General features: G+C 39.5%; 1 protein-coding gene across 1 annotated transcript; it reads left to right on the top strand.

The window, feature by feature from the left end:
- Nucleotides 1–20,914, top strand: sema3e (sema domain, immunoglobulin domain (Ig), short basic domain, secreted, (semaphorin) 3E). Its single transcript, XM_082539094.1, has 17 exons — nucleotides 1–1,117; nucleotides 8,786–8,946; nucleotides 11,883–11,942; nucleotides 12,224–12,343; nucleotides 13,904–13,997; nucleotides 14,270–14,386; nucleotides 15,035–15,177; nucleotides 15,262–15,376; nucleotides 15,806–15,875; nucleotides 15,953–16,097; nucleotides 16,422–16,647; nucleotides 16,869–16,960; nucleotides 17,378–17,419; nucleotides 17,654–17,823; nucleotides 18,118–18,188; nucleotides 18,467–18,600; nucleotides 18,904–20,914. The coding sequence occupies exons 1-17, from the start codon at nucleotides 985–987 to the stop codon at nucleotides 19,402–19,404; spliced, it is 2,394 nt and encodes a 797-aa protein (XP_082395220.1). The 5' UTR covers nucleotides 1–984; the 3' UTR covers nucleotides 19,405–20,914.
- Nucleotides 20,915–22,542: the final 1,628 nt, after the last annotated feature.

Genomic DNA, 22,542 nt, shown 5'->3' on the forward strand with positions numbered 1-22,542 from the left:
AGGCAGTTTAGAGGAAGGAGCAGGCAATTTTCAGCCCTTCTATCTGATACAAACTCAGTCCATTTCTAACCACACACACACAGGCTTTTACTCAAACACACCACACTGTGGCAGGTGGCCTCTGCCCAGATCAGTAGCTGTGGTAGAAACCATCTCAAGTGACTGGCAGAGGTTTCAACTGAGGTTTGGAGCCTCCCTGACTGAGCGTGAGCAGAGTTAGGAGCTGGAGCTTTACTTTCTTTCCTAGTGCAGAGAGACCGCACGTCAGGCACGAGGCTCTCCACTCCTCCCCTCTTCTACTCATCCTTTGCTTGGGCTCTCGTCCAGAGAATGACTGGCTCCAGTGGACCCAAGAGGAGGAACACAGACTGAAGACAGAGCACACCAGCTCCAGCTCCAGATCTGCCTGTCTGCCCTCCTACTGGGATAGACTTATACACTGAGGTTTTACAAATTAGCATCTACACCTTTGTGGGATTCATAGATCTGATTTTTCTACCTTCTTTTCATTCATCACATCAGAAAGAGTGGATCTAAGCTGTTCATACAGACAGACAAAAAAAAAAAACAGACGGACTGACATATGGACAGAGGACAGTGAGCACTGCGGCGTGAATGTGGCAAGTGGACTTCTCTTCTCCCTGGTTACTAAAACCAAACAAGGATAATACCCAAAGCACTACCCTGTCCACAGAGGTAGTGGGTGGATGCAGCTTTCAGTCGACTGCTATAGGGGAAAGCAGGGGCTATATAGAAGCTGCAGAGATACACTGAGCCAATTCACATTGTTTTGATCATTAGAAAATGGACTGCTACCTCCAAGCAAGCTCTTGTTGGATTGTTATATTAAAGATTGTATCTTACTGAACAGTATTTGCAGAACGCTGCTGAGCAAACACCTGTGGGCAATTTCTTTTTTCCAAAGACCTCGGAGGCTACGTTGAGACTCTGGACTTGCATGGCTTCTAAATAGGCAAATGTAGAATGTTTATGTCAATGATGATGGTAGAGTGCATACGGACTGTGTATCTCTCACTGATGCTGCTGTATATTGCTCTGCTGGGCATGACACACACAGCACACAGCATCAACCCAAGGATACGTCTCTCCAACAAAGGTAAGAAATATCTAATGTGTGTTTCTTTTCATTTATTTTGTCAATAAATATTTATATAGCATGCTTTAAAATGCTTCCTGTGCTTCATTAATATAGAGACAATTTGATTTTTTTGACACTGTCAAAAATTAATCAGCGCACTTTGATTTTTCTGCACAGACTAATAACTGGAAATTGGAAATGAGACAGGTATAATGCAAAATCATTGTCCATACTTAATAGACTTCTGCTCTCTGCCAGTAGTGACTGTAGCATAGTTGATGACTGCACTAAAAATTTAATAGCTAATGTTAGTTTTTATACAGTTTTAAAGCATTATAGTTTCCTGCAGAAAATATGCATAAAGTTATACATAAGCAATGAAATGATGCATCAAATGCTCAGTGAAAAAATAGTGAAGTTAAAAACAGTGCTATTCTTTGGACGTGAGTTCAGGATGCTGTTAGTTATCATTACCGTGTAATGAGATGTTTATTGAAGATTTATGTTTTAACCTGGCACTGCGCAGCATTGGCTCAGGGAAGACTTTGGGAAGTGCACCCTTTTTTTCACCCACTGTTGATATGTAAGGAGCCTCCTTGTAGTTTGTTTTGGTGCCCCAGCCATGGTGGTTGAGAATCTAAAATGTGGCTTTCTCTCATGCTATACTGGTGGTGTGATGGAAACGTTGTTTATTTCTTTTCTTGGTGCACGGGAATGTGCGTGCGTGCACGTGCCAGTTAAAGTGTGTGTGGGAGTTTGCAATGCCCTGGTATGTAGACTGATTTTTGTGTATCTCTTAGACAATAATGAGGGTTTTATCTTTGCAGATAAAACTCTTGAGTAAACACTGGCCTTTTCTCACAGTTTCTTTGATCTCTACAGCAACAGAAGGTGATGATTTCACATAAGCCTGTTAGTCATGGTTGAAAATAGGTGTGGAATTTGGATGGTCAATAACTCAAAAATACGTGTTTGGACTCAGTTATGAAAGCTGACAAGTCTGGTTCATCAGTAAGAGGGTGTGCTGTTTTATGATATGTACTGCACGCGTTATTTTTCTCATCTTTGCTCATGTGTCAGCAATAGCACAATAACTTACAATGAAAAGTAAGGCAAAGTTCGCACCAAAACAAATGTTAGAAAATCACCACTGATATGCTTAGTCACAAAAAGTAGGTATTAATTATGATTGTTACTTTCGGTTCATTAATTGCCCAAGGGGCGAGCTGAGACACTCACTGACATACCACCTAGCACTCTTTCTTCCTCTCTCTCTCTCTCGCTACATGCTCTGGCTAGCACAGGGGAGCTTGAAATGGCTGCAGTTGGATCCTATCATTATGGAATGAAAAACATCTAAGTCCTAATTTATGCCTCATGGGCTGTTCTGTCAGTGATTTTTTGCACACACCCTAAACTCACACATATGCATAAACAAAGAGAGACACATGTACCGGAGAAAGAAATTCTGTAAATTCTTCACACACTGACAATTTGAATGCAGTTCAGGAAGATGGAAAGAGATGGATGTGGTTTTACTAACCTATTCCTAGAAGTATGACCATATTATCATAACATTTGGTATCAAAGCAGGTTAGAAAAACTAAATTCTTCTATTTAAGAGAAGGTTTAATAATGGGAAAGAAAATATTATAATATCAATAATGAAATACTTGTATTCTGCTTTTGGTTAGATGGGCCGATCCATGATGTGGGATCAATAGAAAGCTCAATAAATGAACAGGTCAAATTTCCAGAGTTTGTGAGATTGAATTCCTCTGGGCCCATTACCATGTGTTTTAAAGATGGCATTACTGCCATACAGTATGGACCTCTCTGCGCTTTTATGTGAGCCATACTTTGCACGTTTTATGGCAGAATTATTCACTATTTCTTTTTTTGATCTTTTCCCAATGTTCTTTTCGAGACTTCTGTTCCAGTGAAGACCTCTTTAAATGCATTTAATTCACTTTAATCCCACTCATTCTTTCATGTGCTTACACATCCAGTTAACTCCGAGCTGTTACCTAAATCATATGGTGTATCGAGTTACAAACACAGACTCTGTGCTGTTTGACCGTAATCTTCTGCTGCAAAGATTTAAAAGACTTTAAAAATAACATAAAGATGTTAATGCATCTCAGTTGCTTGGGCTTTTGCCCAATAAAACCCCCTAAGTCTTGGACTATAGCACAGAAAGCCCCCATTAGCGAGATATGCTGACCATAAAACAAAAATAAAAAGATACTGTTTGTTTTGAAATTTTCGGCCACAGAGCCATGCAGTTTGGATTTGCATCATTCAAGGTGCTTGGCAGCAGGTTGTTTTTTCAGCTCTCCAGGACTGTGAAGTGAAATGAGCTCTTCCTTTAGGACAGCCATCAATTTTGCTGCTAATGAAGCTGTTGCACAGCTAGCATGTTGACAGGCTGCAGATAGGTGGTCAGACTTAGATGTATTCTGCTGCTTCCTCAGCACTTTCATCATACTTGGCCTAAGCTGCTGAGAGTTTGATGCAGCAGATTTCATAGTTTGCATAGTTCTAATGACCCAGCTGGAAAAAAAAAGTCACACCCAGAAACGTGTGCATTTAATTTATGAACAAATTGGAACAATAAATTGCTTGTTTAGCAAAGCTAAAACATCACTTTCTCCTGCCACATAATAGATACCTACACAGAACAGTAAAAAAAAAGGAAGAAAAATAATGAACATTTTAAAATAATTAAATTGACCAGGAATTTCCTCAGTCGTCTGCCAAGGACACGTTTTCACTAAAGCTGTAAGCATTTAGTAACAAAAATATTTTAATGCAGCGAGTCAATAAAGGGGAAAAAGGTGTTCTGGCAAGGTTAAAATCATACTGCATACCGCTTATATAAATAAACAGATGCACTTTCTTTATTTTGTCCAATTGGAAACTTCAAGAGAAAGAAAGTTTAAAAAAAACAACAAAAAACAACAACTTGTGAGCTGAATTTCATCATTTACTATTTCTTTCACACGAGTGAGCAAAACATGCTTTTTATTAAAGAAACGTTACAGTGTAGGTATAGATAAGTAAATACACTGGTCGAGAAATACAAAGCTTGTGCTTAGCATTGCCTTTCTTCAGTAGAAACTGTAAAACTGTGTGATTTGAGCAGAGGCAGCAGAGGTGCAAGCATCTGTGAGCACAGGTAGCAATTACTCATGTCCTTTGAAACTATAATTTTAGAGGTGCCACTCCAGACAAGAAAAAGCTTTTTCTGTGTACTTTACAATCTTGAAATGATGAATATGTGGGTGACTTTCATCTGGGGCTGAGATGGAAAACACCAGTGTGACTCTAGATGTGTTTGCCTCAAAAGAAATGGGGATTTTTGCTTCTTGTTTTTTCTACTTACATATAATGTGTTAAGTGAGGAGTCCCATTATGTTTCTTGCCTCTGTGTGTGAAGAGGCCTATAATTAGCATTTACCACACTGCATCGCGGTCACAGCACAAGTCATACTGTAGACCTTTAATCAAACAGCTAGAAAATGAAGGGAATGGTGGCGTAAATCACACCTTTTAGGCTAGCACAGGAAAAGGGATCATCTTTCAGCCTTCTCCAGTCGCCTCTACAATCACCCTTCTCATATTCTCATTTTGTGTGTGTACATCTCACCATCATTTTTTTTCACCCATTGTGTTATGTATGTGTTCTCTGGTTCATTAATGAGATGTCCAGAGGGGAAGGCAGCTGGTGAAGCTCTAATATCCTTTCTGACCTTTTTGCAGTGAAGGGAGCATGAAGACTAGGTGAGTTAAGTTTGTAACAGAGAAGCATAGATAGGACAAAAATGGTGCCTCTGTAGAGTCTAAGCTGCAATGATATTACAAGGGAGGAGGATGAAGGATAGCAAAAGTGATGGATTCATTGTGGATATTGTTTGTTGTAGGCTGGTGCATCAAAGAGAGTAAATAACAGGAAAGGTCTCTCTTATTTCACTCTGCCAGCTTTTGGGGGGAAAATAAGAAGAGAGGAGAACTGTAATAAATGGTTTCACACAATATTGATCCAAAGCGTTTTTAATGTCCCCAGCTAATTATATGCAGCTAATTATGTTCAAAAGAGTGAGTGTCCACAGCCATCTGTAAAGCACATTGGATGCTCTGTCATGGTTTGGGGATGCATTTCAGCCAGTGGTGTTGGAGAGCTTAGCAAATTTTTCAACACAACCTTGAAAAAAGTCTTGAAAAACTCCATATACACCACATATCTAGTATGATTCAATAAATCGCTAGTGTGGCTAAAGACTTGTGGACAGTACTGCATTCACCGTGCTGGAATTGACATTGAAATCAGTTTGTACATTCTGGTCCTTTAACATACAGCGCCGATATACATCAAGTTATCCAGTAAGTCCTTCATTTTTATCTCAGAGGCCACATAGCCTACTTCATATATGACTGAAGGAGTAACAGATGGGGACAGGCTTTAATTACATGTCAGTCAAAGACGGCACAGTGATATATTCACAAACCTTGCAAAGAGATGAAGTACGTATGAGGTGTATGTATCTGCTTGCCTTTTGATGTGGTTTTTATCTTTTATCTTATCTTAATTTATAACTTTATTCAGGAAACATACTTGCACTCTTGTCATTACAGAGAAGCACACTCTGTCTCACCCTCCACAGACACACCATGTGGGTTTCATTTTGCTCTGTGACATCATTCCCCCTCACACAAGGGAATATAGAAATACAAGGCTGTATACCGATAATGGCATAACACCACAGTTCTTCTGCTCCTGACCCCACCCCCAGGAGTTCTGCAGTCTCACTCAGGCTTTCAGGAGAACAGACCCCCTTCTCATTTTTTTTTACCCTTTAACAGTTCACTTCAATAATTCTCTTTGTTTCTGTTCCTGCACAAGTCCCATTACTCAGTGTAATACGCGTAAGCTTATTTTGCTGGAAATACGAGCCTGTCTACCTCAAGTTTAGGTTAAATGTGTGCTTAGTCCTTGGCAATATACAAAATTATGATAGATACTTTAATTTGTGTTTTTAAGTTTCCAGGGGAATGTTCTTTTTTTCTCCATGATCTCCTGTGTGCAGTTACCTTGGTTTATGTGGCCATAGATGAAATGCTGCTAAAGTACTGCTGCACACTTGGAGACACACGCATACACATACTGTATCCCCTCATACAGCAAAACAGTATTTCCATACATGGATAAAGAAGAGATGACAAAGTTTATTTTGATTTCATCACATCAAATCTCCTTAAACATCTATCAGCACTCCTCAGACAACCGATGAAAGTGTGCGCCTTGTGGGAGTCCATTTTCTTTGTGTCTGTCATTTGAAGTGGGATCACAGTAGGGCCATGTGTCTCTTTGGCAAAGTTGCTGGTAGAGAAACACCCTCTTCCTCCTTCCAACTACTTAGCTGTTGGCTAAGGAGCTGTCACTGGCTGCAGATGGTGAGAGAGCGAGAGAGAGACAGAGAGAAGTGTGGAGAATTGTGGAAATCCCCCCATTCCTTTATTCAGCCAGTGGGGTGGCATGCACTTATAATAACAGAGGAGAAATCTTTAAACAACTCCTCTGAAACATCCTTCAGTTCATCTGTATAATCAGAAGATCCACTGATTGTATTTTTGTAACTTCAACTGTAATTATAACATTTTTTATATGTGATTATAGGTTTTTAGAACTTGCATTTTTGCATTTCCTTTTCTTTTTCTTTCTTCAAATGAACATTGCTTACTGTAAAAACATTCCAGTTCAAAAGAGGTGAACACCATATATCTACAATGTAACAAACAAATCTACACAATTAAATGTAAGTTTATTTGCAGTTTTTCTTGTGTGTGTGTGAGAGAGAGAGACTCCTACAGGTCTATCTTAGTGCCTTGTTATGTGCATGTGTCCATATAAATCAGCTGCAACTCATCTTTATTGACATAGACAAGTGAAAAGCAGATCGAAAAATGGGTTTGACTTACACACTGTTTATTCCATCATTTTAAATTGCCCTGTAAGTCAGTCATCTAAGTGAGTAGCTGCAAATTTGACATCACAAGAAAAAAGAAAGAGCTGATTGAAAGCCAGTGTTAGAGGATTGTGCTCAATGCAAGTCCAGCTTAGCACAGAGGGATTAAGGAGATAAAAAATCTGCATGTGAGTGACACAAAAACTGAAAGAATTCCGTGTATGTGTGGTGGGGGCTGTCTGTATGTGTATGTGTGTGGATTAGATAATTACAGGAAGCATGTCTGAGCCTTGGCAGAACACCACTGCCACTCTCCGTCTCTGCCACCTAACCACCAAAGATTTAATTCTACTCAAACAAACTGTCACTTGTCTCCAACGCAGAAATCTTAATAGCAACAAAACATACACAATCACCCATTCCTCTGTGGATACCTAATCCTATTTTAAACAAATAAAACTTTCCACGGAGTGGAGTACTGTTGCCAAGAGTGATCTGCAAAATAGGATAAACACTCTCTCCTCCTATCTTGGAGATCGAGTATCACTAAAAATATACAGCGCCTAGAAAAACAAATCATACAATTACCCCCTGCAGCCCTGGCACGTAGAGGCACCTCAGTATTGTTTTAAATAGTCCAAAGGCTGTTACAGTAATATGATTAAGTAGGTTATTATTTTTTTTCTCTTCTTTCAAAAGGAGTTTGATGTACAGTGTGAAGATGAACTACCATTTTCATGAAAAGTAGGACGAATAAATGTTTTGGGTTTTTTTCACAAATTCTAGCTTGTCTGGTTGGCTTGACCTAAGGTCTCAAAAAGCACCATTAACACACACCAGATCCTCTTTCTTCCTTTACGAGGGCACCTAGCCCAACCGATCATGTGTTAATGAAAGGTTTTTCAGGCCAGTGGAACCCAGAGGAAGTGCATGCCTCTGGAAGTCTGGGACTTAGTTTAAATCCCTCTCCCCCAGTCTTTCATGAAGATTACAGAGAGCAGGTATGGTGGGGCAGCCTGTCAAGCTCAATCTCAGGTGTGCATGTGCATGGGTGGTATTTGTGATGCAAACCGTGTTTGCTGGTGCGTTTATGTTTATATAAAATGACATGCATGTGATGGTCCACTGCCTCCTTTTTAGAATAAGATTTCAAATCACCTAAAATAAAACTGACAGGGAGTGGCAGCTCATCTAAACTAATGGCTGATAAGGAGCCAGTTCGCTTTCCTGTCTGATAAAACTGCTTCCTCTCAGTACAAGAAACCATAGCCTAGTGCAACTCAAATGACCCTTCTATTATACAAAAGATTACTTCCTGAATCGTTTCAGCTTTTTTGCATTTTCGAGATGTAGCTAAAAAGAGTCATCTTCTAAGAAATCACTTATTTGTCATTTCTTTCAGATTTAGGGATGATAACCACTGTTGAAGTGAGATATAGGTATCACTGAGAAGGGAGACATAAGATGGAAAGATAACCTTTGCTGTCTGTGATTCTCATGAGGTTGGTATGAATCAAAAACACATGTTGCAATATGACCTTGGCCACTTGAGCAGTTGGACTTTAGGCACAGGTTTCTACAGTTGTTAGAAATCTCTTGAGGAAGGGTGTCTGGCTGAAATTGACTTTCACTACAGTCAAAAAGCTACATACATGTAAAGTATATCTAAATGTGTGCTGTGTTTATTATTGTAATCAATTTATTTGTATTGTCTATATAGAGCTTTGGCAGCTGAACAGGACTTGGGTGTTCCAGAAACATGGAGTGTCACTTCAACCCCAGACCATGCTGCTGGATGAGGGCCACGAGAGGCTTTATGTTGGTGCCAAGAATGCTCTGTTCTCTCTTAGCCTGGACCAGGTTAACACACACCATGCAGAGGTGAGCCTGGTTTCTTTCCTTCCTGTCAGCAACTGCGATATTTAGACCCATAAGTCTATAGACTAGCCAAAATGAATGTAAACGCTTCTTTGCCATGGGTTCAAAATGATGAGCTAAATATGGAAATGAATAAATAAAGAGGACGTGTTTTAAAACTTACTGGAGAGCTACATAACAACAGGCACTGTAAGGTTAAGGGGTGAACACAAAAACAGATAAATTATTTAAAAGTTATAGAGACAAGAGGAGAGTGGGAGAAACAGACAAACCAGCAGGACTGACAAGGCCAAATGCTAATTGGGAACATTTGGAAACAATTCGAGAATGACAGAGGCGGCGATAAGAATGAGACAGGATGCAATTAACACATCTCCCCTTTCTCATTTCTGAATTTCTACATCCTCACCTCACATTGTCTGATGAGATGCGAGCAGAGGAGAAAAAGAAGAGAGGAAGTGAAACAACAGGCATTTAACATAACGAGACAGCCTTGCTTCAGGGCCTCATTTTAAAGCAATGTCAATTAAATATGACGTTTGGCACAACTGCAATGCTTAGGCATCAATAAATTGTTTTGTTATAACTTAACTTCTGCTAGTTTTAATTATAATCACAGAATGGCACAATATGACAATATAAAGCTCAGTAAGAAGAGATCAATTGGAAGAACTGAACATGATTTACGGAGACAGACAAATGAATGTATTTTGCGATTAGACTCAGATGACCCATGATGGCAGAATGGAATCCCAGCTGTGATAGGATTTAGAACAGGACCCCTGAAGTCTAGTGGTGGTGAAGATGAAGACTCAGACTTGAATAGTGTTCTGGCTGAAGTGTCTGAGGTGGAGGTGGGGAGGAGGTGGGCTGCGCAAAAGACAGTCTGAAAGGGAGAACGATGGAGAGCACAGATTTAAACTATGGCTGGCTCAAAGCGGGCAGGTGAGAAGATGAATGGTAAATGGCCTGCATTTGTATAGCGCTTTACTCAGTGTTACACCCCGGCCTAGGCAACCGGGGTGCAACGTAGAAAAACAAAGATAAGGAAAATAAAACCACGAAGGCTCTCCACCAAAATCCCAAAACGAAAATATCCCATGACGAAAATATTTACAACAAACTATTTATTTACAACAAAACACCAAACTATTTACAACACGGGGGAGATCGCGACCATGACCAACTGACACACAGGGCCTAAATACATAGAAGGAGCAATCAGGGAATGGACCACAGGAGGGAAACACAGCTGGGGCAAATTAGACCTGACGAGACAAGGAAACGTAAACTGAACACACTAAGATAACAACAGACCTTCAAAGTAAAACAGGAAACACATGACAGTCACGCAAAAACAAAACACTGACAACACCGAAACGTAACACTCAGTCCCTAAGGACCCCAAAGCACTTCACACTACATTCAGTCATTCACCCATTGGCAATGGCACACTACATTGTAGCCACAGCAGCCCTGGGGCGCACTGACAGAGGCAAGGCTGCCAGACACTGGCGCCACCGGGCCCTCTGACCGCCACCAGTAGGCAAACATGGGGTTAGTATCTTGCCCAAGAACATTTGGCATGCAGCCAGGAGGCAGCCTGGGATCAAACCACCAACCTTCTGATTAGTGGCTGACCTGCTCTGCCACCTGAGCTACAGCCACCCCATGGACTAGAGTAACGATGTCAGTTGTAAGACTGGCAGTGTGGGAAAACGGTAGACAGGTAAAAAGAAAAGCAGCCGAACACCCAGCAAAGCAGACACATGAGTGATTACAGCTTCCTTATTCCTTCCTTATTGAACTTACACATAAGCTTCATAAAGTTTAAACATGCAGTGGATCATCACAAATGCTTAATCAACAAATGAATATAAATAGCACTTGAATAGTTGTTTCAAAACTTCTCCTCCCACCTTGGTTTGTATATTCAAGCCATGTGTCATGCCTCTTTTTTACAATGAGGGTGAAAACATTTCTACAGAGAGTACACCTTTTCATCTTTGATTTTTTTTCCCTTCTAGCAAGATTGCTCTCTGCTCTGGACTCCAGATGCATTTTAGGAATTAAGACATCTTTCAGCGTGGTGTGCTGAAATTGATTTCAGTCTCAGACAGGTGGACGGTCAACAAAGGAGATGAAAAAAGCGTATTAAGTAACAACAAAGACTCGGTTCCAGTCTTGCTGGCGGAGCTATGAGCAGGGATGGTGAACAGGTGTATCCCTTTCACCCGCAATGTATGACAGAGTCTTGACGTTAAATATATAAATCATGGTAAAAGCAGGAGAGAAGTCACTGGTTATGATATATGATCAAGTGCATGATCAAAGTTTCGACTCTTCATGAATTCTAGGCGTAATAATGAAAAAGAAAGATATTTTTTGACATTCTTACCACATTTCTCTTACAGTCTCCTAAAATTAAAAGCAATATATATATATATATATATATATATATATATATATATATATATATATATATATATATATATATGTTGTCATGGAAACAGTTATGCTCATGAAGACATCATAAAATATAGTGGGGGGTTATTACAAAACAATGGACATATGTTGCAGATGTACCACATGCAGGGTTTAATTGTAAGTGGTTTAAAATTATAGTTTTGAAGCATGAAATGCTTGCTTTTCCAACTCCTCTTTCACGATTGATCTTCCTTGCTTTCTTCTTTTCTTATATGTCATGTGGGAGGGACTAAGATGAGGGTAGAGAGAGAAGAAGCAAATTTAAGATGTGCAAACCGAGAAATGAGAAAACGGGAGAGAAACTGAAGACACAGGGAAAAAGAACACACTCAGATACATCAATCATTGACAGAAGACAGGAAAAGACACATCAGTGGCCATAACAATTCTTTTGTGTGATATTTAAAGAGTGTAAAGAGTAAATGTGGAGGGACAATTGTGCTGTGTTTCAGATCCAGTGGGCCAGTACAGACTATCAGGTGGAGGAATGTCTCATGAAAGGGAGGGAAAAGGTAAGGCTTCTGCAATAAAATATGACTGAATATACAGATGGTTATGTTCTTTGCTATAACTTGTTGTTATTATTATTGTTAACAGTAAGCACTAATGACCAGCTGAATATTTATTGGCCTGATATGTATATGATTATGAACCTGAACATGCTTTATCAATATTATTAATGATCCAGAAACACCCTGGCATGTTTCCATTGCCCATTTTTCACTGTTTGGTCCCAGTGTAAAAGAACAACTCCCTACCGACTTTACCTTCATCCTTGTAATTCCTCCAACAGCAAGAGTGTGCAAACTACATAAAGGTCTTACAACAGTACAACCAGACCCATCTGTTGGCCTGTGGAACAGGAGCCTTCAACCCTATCTGTGCTGCGGTCAGAGTTGGGCATACATGGCAGGTGAGCCCAGAAGAAAGAACCATACAATGCCATACCATACCACTAGGGCTGACTAAAGTGCTGTACAATCACACCAAACATAAAAGACAAACTCAGGTCAAACGATAAAAGATACAGAAAAAAAAACAAAAAAAAAAACAATCATTTTAGGAACCAAAAGTTTAAAAAACTTAATTTCAGACACTTCAAGGTCAAACAGAATTGTGAATTATGATCTTTAGTTCTGTTACATCATTCTAATTATTCACTTTCAATATTTATACTAAAAAAAGATGTTGGATTGGTTAATGGTGGATTTCACAACGAGGTACTGGCATCAAAATGAGCAACTAATCCCAGGTTCTTTACTCTTAATCCTACCCCTTATGATGGATATGAACATGAAGTGTTTTGATAAAGTTTCAGCCCTGGGTCTGCTCTGCTGTAAAAACACTGCACATGCTGCTGTAGATGTAAAGCTTTGGTTTTGGAGAGCATAAGGCTTTGTGCATGTGAGCGTCCATGTGGACACTCTCTGCTTATAAATTTAGTGAGCAGAAGGAATAAGGTTTCCGCCCTGCATTCCAGCACTTGTCCAGTAGGTCAACCAAGCCAGGGATAGCTTCCAGGCAGGAACCACACTCAGTCATCACTCAGGTCATTGGAATGCTCATAGCTGAGCACACAACTCAGATATGGCTGATTTATGTAAGCACAGAAAACTTACATGCCAAATTGCCTCCCGAAATCATACATGTAGTACTTGAGATTGTATTCAGTCTTTAGTTACCTTTAATTTTGATCTTATTAATGTATACACTAGGAAAACCAAGATTAATAGATACTATTGAAATCGATTATGCCAACCAATGCCCAATCAACGTAATATCAGGTGGCTTAGATGTTTCAATAAAAGCACAAATCACATACCAAAGTACAGACTGGAAGTAATATTGGTTAGATGTATTTTTGCTCTTTTCCATTTAGTTTTGATAGGCCACTTCTTATGATGAATGAGTTTAACCCCAGAACTGGCTTCTGTTACAGTCATGCGTAGGGGGGTAGTCACCTCACAGCAGGGTTCTGTGGCTGCACATAAATCACTGCAGTATATGACATCTCCCCTGGACTGCCATTGACTGTTAAAATCACTGGTGGCCCACAGCATGTGAGCTGTGGTTCTATAGGGAGTTCAGATCTGTATTTGTAAGCATGTGTGGGTCTGTTTGTGTGTGCATACTTCAGCTGTTAGCATCTGAACGGTAAAAGTGGTGATCTCATTATGAAATAAGAGTAGAGAATAGCTGGTTATACCCATCCAGACAGAAGTCCTCCATTTGGTCATCCATCACTTGTTGTCTCATCTATCTTCCTCCCTCATTCTAATCCATCATTTTCTGATCTTTCCTTTCTGCAGTTCTTTTCGATTTATTCCTCTACACATCAGCTTAAGGGATTTGCTTAGGTGCTGTCAAAGCCTTTGCGCAGGAGTAACTCTTTAGTGTGTGTTTGTGGCCCTGTTTTGTGAATCCCTGTGAAAATAACTACACATATATCAAAGTGTTTGCATGTTTTCCTCAGGACAGGCTGTTTGCTCTTGAAGAAGAGAGCATTACAAGTGGCAGAGGACGAAGTCCATATGACCCCAACAGTTCCTGCACATCAGCGTTATCCAGTAAGAACTGCTCAACTTATCACTCAACACCTCCCCATCTGAGGTTAAAAGATAAAGGCTCAGTTGTGAAATGACCATGTTTTCATTTTAGTTCCATGGTAAAGCATGTAAATCTCCTCTGGCCAGTAAACACTGCCACCTTGTGGTCTTTTTATTTAATTTATTTTAATAAATAATTATACTTTATATCATTTTAATCATATTTAAAGAAACTGCTGTTATTTTTTTTAATAGCACTGTTATTACTTTGTGTCTGTCCATGTGTACATTAGGAGGAGAGCTTTATATTGGCCTCTACACTGACTACTGGGAGAACGATGGTGCTTTGTGTCGACTTAACAACCAGACCTACACACGCACAGAAAGAAACGACAGATCCCAGCTAAATGGTTGGTGTACATTACAGGATTGTAATAACATGTCCTTATTAATGCGAAGGGCAAATATGTCCATATGGCGTGGCAGTGCAAACTGTGACCTCCTACTCGTGTCGAATGTGACGTTAACTATCTGGCACACATGTTTCTTCTCAAACATAGCTTCAAGGCTTATAATCATGTTAAAAAAGATGCTCATGATTTACACTACATAATTAAAGTCAATATACACTGATTAGCCACAACATCAAAACCAGCTGCCTGGGTGTCCTGTGGTTTTGGCTCATGAGCATTTGCAGCAAATGCACTGGGTCCACTAGTTTGTGTGGTAGGGCCTCTTGATCTGACTTGCGCCGGCATGTGCCACAGGTACTCAATCTCAGTTGGACCTCCAGAGTTTAGGGGCATGCACTCTTTGTTGTATTGTTAGACACTTTTGCTGGGGAGGTGCACTGAAGTCATTTTTATGGTGTGGGAGGGGTTTTATTGTTGTGGCTGATCAGTGTAACTGTGCTAATTAGTACTAGCTTTGAGATATTTTCATATTTATTATATGTTTTCTTAATAAATCATATATTCACATTTATTTTCCTAAAAAAATGTTCATATAACACTTTTTTTTTAGGTTTCACTGTATGCAACTAATTCTTCTTCCTACAGAACCCAAATTTGTTGGGTCTGCAGTTATACCTGACAATGATGACAGAGGTGATGATAAAGTTTACTTCTTCTTCACTGAGCGAGAGATGGATGCCGAAGGTGTGACCAAGGCCGTTTATTCCCGTATTGGACGGGTCTGTGCGGTGAGAACACTACAGAAACAAAATCCAACCAAAATGTTTATACTGACCGTGACATTAAAACCTATACATGCCTTTATCTCTCAGAATGACCAAGGAGGACAGAGGATGCTGGTGAACAGATGGACCTCCTTCCTGAAAACTCGTCTGATCTGCTCTGTGGCTGGACCCAATGGCATCGATACGCATTTTGATGAGCTCGGTAAAGAAACAACAAAGCCTTACAAGCCACGTTATCTAATGATTGCTTTTTTCTTCTTCTTCTTTTTATATCGCACCCATCCACATTTACAAGTTTCAGATGTTCATCACATCTTGTGTCAATGTCTCATTCATTACTGCTGCCTTTGCCACACAAACCATCCCATTTAGAGGGAAAAATGTGATTAATGAGACATCATGAGAATAAATGAACAACTCCCACTGCTTTACTGGAGATGTCAAAGATGCATTAAAGGCACATCTAACCATCTGCATGAAAAAAAAACCTTTCTCTAAAACTTTGAACTAAATTTTAATGCCAGCATGCTAACATACTCAGAATGGCAATGATAAGAGACAAAAAAATGTCAGCTTCATGTGTGCTCAACAATATACACACTAAATCTAAATGATACATTTTGTGTTTCAGAGGACGTGTTTGTGCTCAACAACAAGGATGAGAAAAACCCAGAAGTCTTTTGCCTCTTTAGCACAACAAGGTGAGAAATGAGATGTCAGCATTTCATTAAAGAATTTCGCTCTCTATCAAATTTACTGATGAACCCTTTCTTTGTAGTACGGTGTTTAAAGGTTATGCAGTCTGTGTCTATCACATGGATGACATCAGAGCAGCCTTCAATGGGCCTTTCGCCTTCAGAGAGAGACCTGAGCATCACTGGACACCTTATGAGGACAGAGTCCCCTATCCTCGACCTGGATCTGTGAGACCCAAATTTGAAATAAATCACGTTTATGTGATTTAATTAACAGTTTCACCAGCATTGTTTATCGAGGGCACTCTCCTATTCTCACATCCAGTCTGTGTTCAGAGCAGATGTCCTTTAAAATACAGAGTGCTGAAAGAATGCAGAGCAGTGTCAGTGAATGTCAGCACTGTTGTGGCTACCTTAGCAGGTCATGCCAGGGCAGTTTGAGCATGACTAATGCGTGTCAGCTTTTTTCTTTTCAACTTATGCAGTGAGGAAGCAATAAATAGTCTTTGCTTATCTTTGTCCCATCCTCTTCTCTATTTGCTTACATCACAGTGTGCCAGTAAAGTGAACGGTGGTGGCTTCTCCAGCTCTAAGGAGTTCCCTGATGAGGTCCTGCGTTTTTTGCGTTCTCACCCAGTGATGTATAATCCAGTCCTTCCGCAACATCATAGACCAGTCCTATTACAGACAGAACCAGGCAGAAGAAAGTTGACCCAGATTGCAGTTGACAGAGTCCAAGCCCAAGATGGACACTACCACGTTCTTTACATTGGCACAGGTATAGGCACTGTACTGGACTGCATAAATCCATGCAAAACGTGCAAGTAATGAGTATTTCATCAAAAAAGACACCAAAGAAATTTAATAGGTGTTCTGTAAAAACAAATACAAAGTCATTGCATAAATAGTTTTAAAACAACATTTTCTTACCATTTCACACATAACTTGTTTGTTTGCTTTTGTTTGCAGAAGTATAATGTTTATCTCTCCTTCTGTTAGATGACTCAGTGGTGTTGAAATTTATCACCATCTACAACAAAGACACAGATACTATGGAGGAGGTGCTGCTGGAAGAGCTAGAAGTTTTCAGGGTACCATATTTTTTTGCTCCAGAATGTGAAAGCAAAGTAGACTTTGTTCCCAAGTGAATTCTGCATTATAATACGTCCACACCATAATTCAGTTGCTGCAGCGACACCACGAGAGGATAATGATTTGCTGATTTTCTTGCTTTCGATCATCAGAAGAGTACAAGTGTGATTGTTCAACCTGACAGCTGAGAGATCTTCATTATAACATGAATACATTAGCTCTTCTCTACTAAGATCAGTTACATCTGAAAATTACTCAACAAGAAGTGGTTGCTGCTGTTTTCATTAAGAGCTGATTTGGTATGGACAGAAGAATGACAAGAGGCTTTCAGCTATGGTTTTTAATAGCATACAATGAACCAACCACTTATTCAGCTTTATTCTTAAATAACAGTAAAGTTTTTCCCTTTTTTGCAGGTAAAAACACCAGTGACAGAGATCCTAATATCACCTAAAAGGGTAAGACAATAATCTGAATAGTTATTTGTGTTACTAATGCAGTTCTGCAGTTCTCCTGTTTAGCCACAAGATGATAACATTGTGACAGTATGCATAACACTGTATTGACATGATCTGCATGATTGCCTGTGCGTTGTTAAGTAGATCTGAGGAAAAGACATAATGTATATACAAAGTCTCATTTTAATTAGCCTGCAAATCAATTCTAATGGACCACATTTTTTTGGTTCACAGCAACAGCTGTATGTTGGGTCAGAAGAGGGTTTGGCTCAGGTCAGACTGCATCAGTGTGACCTCTATGGTTCAGAATGTGCTGACTGTTGTCTGGCCAGAGATCCCTACTGTGCCTGGGATGGTATCACCTGCTCCAGATACTACCCTGCTGGAGTCTACCCCAGCAGGAGGTAACAGCATATATACACAGCCTTCAGTACAGGAGTCATTTTCTTTTTATCGCAAATGTCTGCAAGAGCTATCATCTGTTTGCACCTTTAATAGTAGACACCCCCTCGGGTTCCATTTCAGGATCTTGCACTGAAAGTCACAATGCTGTGAAGCTGGTTTCCCAAGTCATTATCACAGACACTGAGAGACATGCCAGCCAGATGTTATGTAATGCCAATCAGTATGCACTTGATCACCCTCTTCCTCTTTCCATCTTTCCTGCTCTCTCTTTTTGCTTCTCTCTCACTTTTTAGCCGACGATTCAGGCGGCAGGATGTGCGCCATGGCAACGCTGTCCAGCTGTGCAATGGGCTGCAAATTGATGGTTAGTGTATAAAAGAACTGTGGGATGTGCATGTTTGTGTGGGTGTGCATGGCCACTTGCCTGTATTTACTAGAATATTAAAAATGTTGTCAGACAAATATGGTTACATGTTGCAAAAACCGTTTTTAAAAAAAACTATGTGATTGGTGCACTTGTGCTATAGCAAAAGAACAATGAACAATTCAATGTACATTTACCAACTAATGAAAGGTCAAAGCAGCTCAATGTCATTTTTCTTGCCTCACTATGTTTTATGATGTGTGCGTATTGGTGTGTAGATGAAAAATGGCACAGAGCTAAAGACAGGCTGGTGTACGGGGTGGAGAGCAATAGCACTTTATTGGAATGTGTCCCGCGATCACTTCAAGCCAAGGTCCTTTGGTTCTTCCAGAAAGGAGGGGAGAACCATCAGGTAAGTCTGATGCATGTTTAAAATACAACGAACATACTTGTATTAAGTATGTTATTGTGATAAACAAGTTGTCACATTTACTTAGATGACAAGGTCCATAGATTGTTACAGATTTAAACGCGTATATCTTACATTCCATCTAATTCAGTAGTGTAGAGAAAGTCAGAAAGGTTATATTCCTAAAAATCTTTTTAAAAAAGTCACTGAGTTAGGCATATTATTAAAATACTAACATTCTGTCAACCTAATTCATAAAATGACATCAGTGGCATAAAAAGTTGTTTTATCTCTTGCTTCATGTAGGTTCAAGGTGATGAACGAGTTGTTGTGACCTCACATGGGCTGCTGTTCTTACGTGTAAGAGGTTCAGATGCTGGTGTGTACGTATGTCAGACGGTGGAACACGGATATGTGCACACATTGCTACGTATCACTCTACATGTGCTCAGAGGAGAGAAGGTGGAATCAGCAATCCACATGGTCAATGATGGAGATGGGGCAAAAGCAGCGGCTTTGTGTCACTCTTCCATGGGTCCCCCACCACGCCCCAGCATCAGCCCCAAATCTCTGGCACCATCCCTGGCATCAGGCTCCCACTCCAGGCTGTGGTACAAGGAATTCCTCCAGCTGATTGGCTATGGGGATGCTCAAAAAGTGGAAGAGTACTGTGAGAGAGTGTGGTGCTCTGATAAGAAACGTAAAAAGACTAAAAAAAAGTATGTTCCTCTGGCTGGTGAGAAGAGAGTGAAAGGAAAGGGAGGGGAGAACTCCCACAGAGCTCCCAGGCACACCTTGGACACCTGAGGAGAGCAGAGACTCACTGCACATACATACATGCACTCATACACAGTCTAAAGGTCAGACTCGCTCAGTGTTTGCACCATGTAAAAGGTTTTCACTTTGCTTTCGACAAGAGCAGTACAAAAAAAAGAGAGAAAAAGAACAGTAGCAAGCTGCCTCGCTGTTGTAGCTACATTCATTACTGAGTAGTTTGACTGTGTTGTTTCCTCTTGTTTAAAAAACACTGCCTTTTTTTTTTGTCGTATAAACTTATTTTTGGCGCCAATCAACATTACAAACTTAAGTGTCAGTATGGAGAAAGTGACCTGGAAGCATATGGACAACAGCAACATTGCTTCAAATCTGAAGAGACGTGTTAATATCCGCTCCCTTGGATTGATCCAGCCTACCCCATCCCAGCTGTCAATTGAAGTGCACACAGAGGCTGCTTTACTTCTAATACAACGGTAAAATCCAGCAAACTCTTACGGCACCTACAGTGCCATGAGAGGGAACAACTGCCTTTTTACCTTATTTGTTACTACGGTAACTTATTTTCATTTTGTTTTTTTTCTCTGAGTACTTTAGCTTTTTAGGTGTCATTAACTGGAGAATATGTTGTTTTTGAACAATGAAAAATAATTTGAGCATTATAATATTGCTATTTTGATTAGACTGCAGTCATGGCTTTGGGGTGTGTAGTTACAATGACCACAATACAAGGCGTGTTGTGATGCCACTGTTATTGATATTTGAGGCATGTTTCTGTTACAGTTGCACCCTTGATGAAAATAATTATTATCTAAGCACTTCTAAAAGTTTATACATTGGATGAAATGTGATCTTAGTAGTGGATCTCATTGTTGCTCTGTGTCTGCATTTATTATGTGTCTACTATTGTGATCAAATGTACCAACAGTATTGTGTGTATTGTATGCTGTATTTATCTAAAATTCAGGGTGGTCCTTATGTGCATATCTGATAATTATAACTGTGTATTCCAAAAATGATTTATCCTTCTCCGCTTCCTGACCTGTTCGCCTTCTGTTTTCTCTCGTACTGTTTCTCTTTCCTCCTTTTGACACTCTTTAAAGCCACGTTATGATTTTGTTTCTCATGAGTGATGCTGTAGATGGGCTTTACCACAAACAGTAATGTACATCACCAAATTTCTCTGTGAAGAAAAACACCAAATAAATGATAGGGTCACTAGCCAAGCATATCATTAGCAAAACTGATGAGTCGGTATGTATATTCAATTTATCCTGGAATGACAAGAAAAGAAATGATCTTACAGTGAAGTATACACTGTAGTCGTGTGGTAATTACTCCAGAGGACCATATTTCTTCTTTATTATTTATTTCTTTTCTTTTTTACATTGTTTTGATCTTTATGGTATGTGATTAAAAAAAAAATCCACTTTTCTATGTCAGGCCTTAATGTCACTTATCATTCACCTTGAGTATTCTTGATAAAATGTTGTGTCTGCTATACCCCCTATAAATTCTTGTCATTAAAAAAAGATGGACCATCCTTCCCTGGTGTCACCTCTGTGGTTAAGCAATCAATAATGGCAACGCATACTCCGAGTGTCTGTAACAGCATACACACACAAACAGATGGAGAAAGTGGTTATGCAGTAGTAGTGATTAAAAAGACAAAATATATATATATATATATATATATATATATATATATATATATATATATATATAATTTTTATAATAATCTACTATAATATAATATATGTTTATATTTATTTTACCTCTATTATTTCTCAGCAAATAGAACTTCTTTGTTTTAATATCAACATTAAAACAACTGAAATGATCACAGCAAGATTTTCCTATATTTTATTAAAAAGAAAGCACACCAAATGTACCGACAGTATTATGTGTATTGTATGCTGTATGTATATTGTATACTATTGTATGGTAGCACACCATCTGTCAGTTCTAAGGTTTTACATATCAGGGCATCATAAAAATCACCTGGTCCATAGCAGCATAGTAGGTCTTAAAATTTGGTAAGCAACACATGGCATATTACACTGTGCAATTATTTAATAAAAATTAAGCCAACATGCAGAAGAAGTGTGTGAAAAATTAGTACACCCTTACTGCTTCCGTAAAAATTGAGAGTAAGTAGCAGCCTGGTGCTTATGATCAAATGCACTTGATTGTCCTTAAGTGTGGGCACCTCTAGGAAAGCAGTTCTGACAGTTTGTTGGTCTGGAGCTTTTAGATTTACAAACATAATCAAAAGAAGGAAAGGGAATGGAAAGCAATGACCTTAAAGGAGCAACTATTGCCTCTGATCAATCTGGGAAGGGCTATGAGACCATTTCCAAGCTATCTGAAGTCCATCATTCTACAGTGAGAAAGACTGTTCACTAGCGGAAAACATTCAAGACGGGTGTCAATCTTCCCAGAGTGGACATCCCAGCAAATTCATCAGAAAGCAAGACTGAGGATGCTCAGAGAAACTGCAAAAAAGAACTACATGTCAGACTCTGTAAGCAGCAATCAAAATATCAAACGTTAAAGTTCAGAAAAGTGCCATTTGCACTGGACAACTATGGCTTGTTTTGAAGTTTTGCCAAGAGAAGGTTGCTTCCCGATTAAAAGAAGGTGGTAGCATAGTTCAGGTTTGCCGAGCTGCACCTGAAGAAAGTACAAAACTTCTGGAACTTGATGTCCTTAAGACCAAAGTGGAGATGGCTGGCCATGAACCACAGCCCCACTTTTTTTTCTTTTCTTTTTTTTGCATTTATATTATAGTCAGTGTTGGGAAGGTTACTTTTAAAATATATTGCACTATGGATTACAGAATACATGACCCAAAATGTATTTTGTAACGTATTCCGTTACATATTCCAAAGTAACTGTATTCTGAATACCACCTTTTTAAACGGTAACTGTAACAGAATACAGTTACTCATATTTTGTATTTTAAATACGTAACGGCGGTACATGTATTCCGTTACCCCCCAACACTGATTATAGTGCAGTATGTATTTACCTGTATAAAATGTCACCGTCACCGAAAAATACATCTAGGGCAACCAATAACATCTGTTCAGGGTTCTTTTTATTCTCCAGAGTGAAATACATACTGGGACATCAGACTCATTCACATTCCGCCTGGGTCTACCTGAGTCA

Source organism: Aulonocara stuartgranti (assembly GCF_965226115.1).
Source record: "Aulonocara stuartgranti genome assembly, chromosome: 7".
Lineage (NCBI taxonomy): Eukaryota > Metazoa > Chordata > Actinopteri > Cichliformes > Cichlidae > Aulonocara > Aulonocara stuartgranti.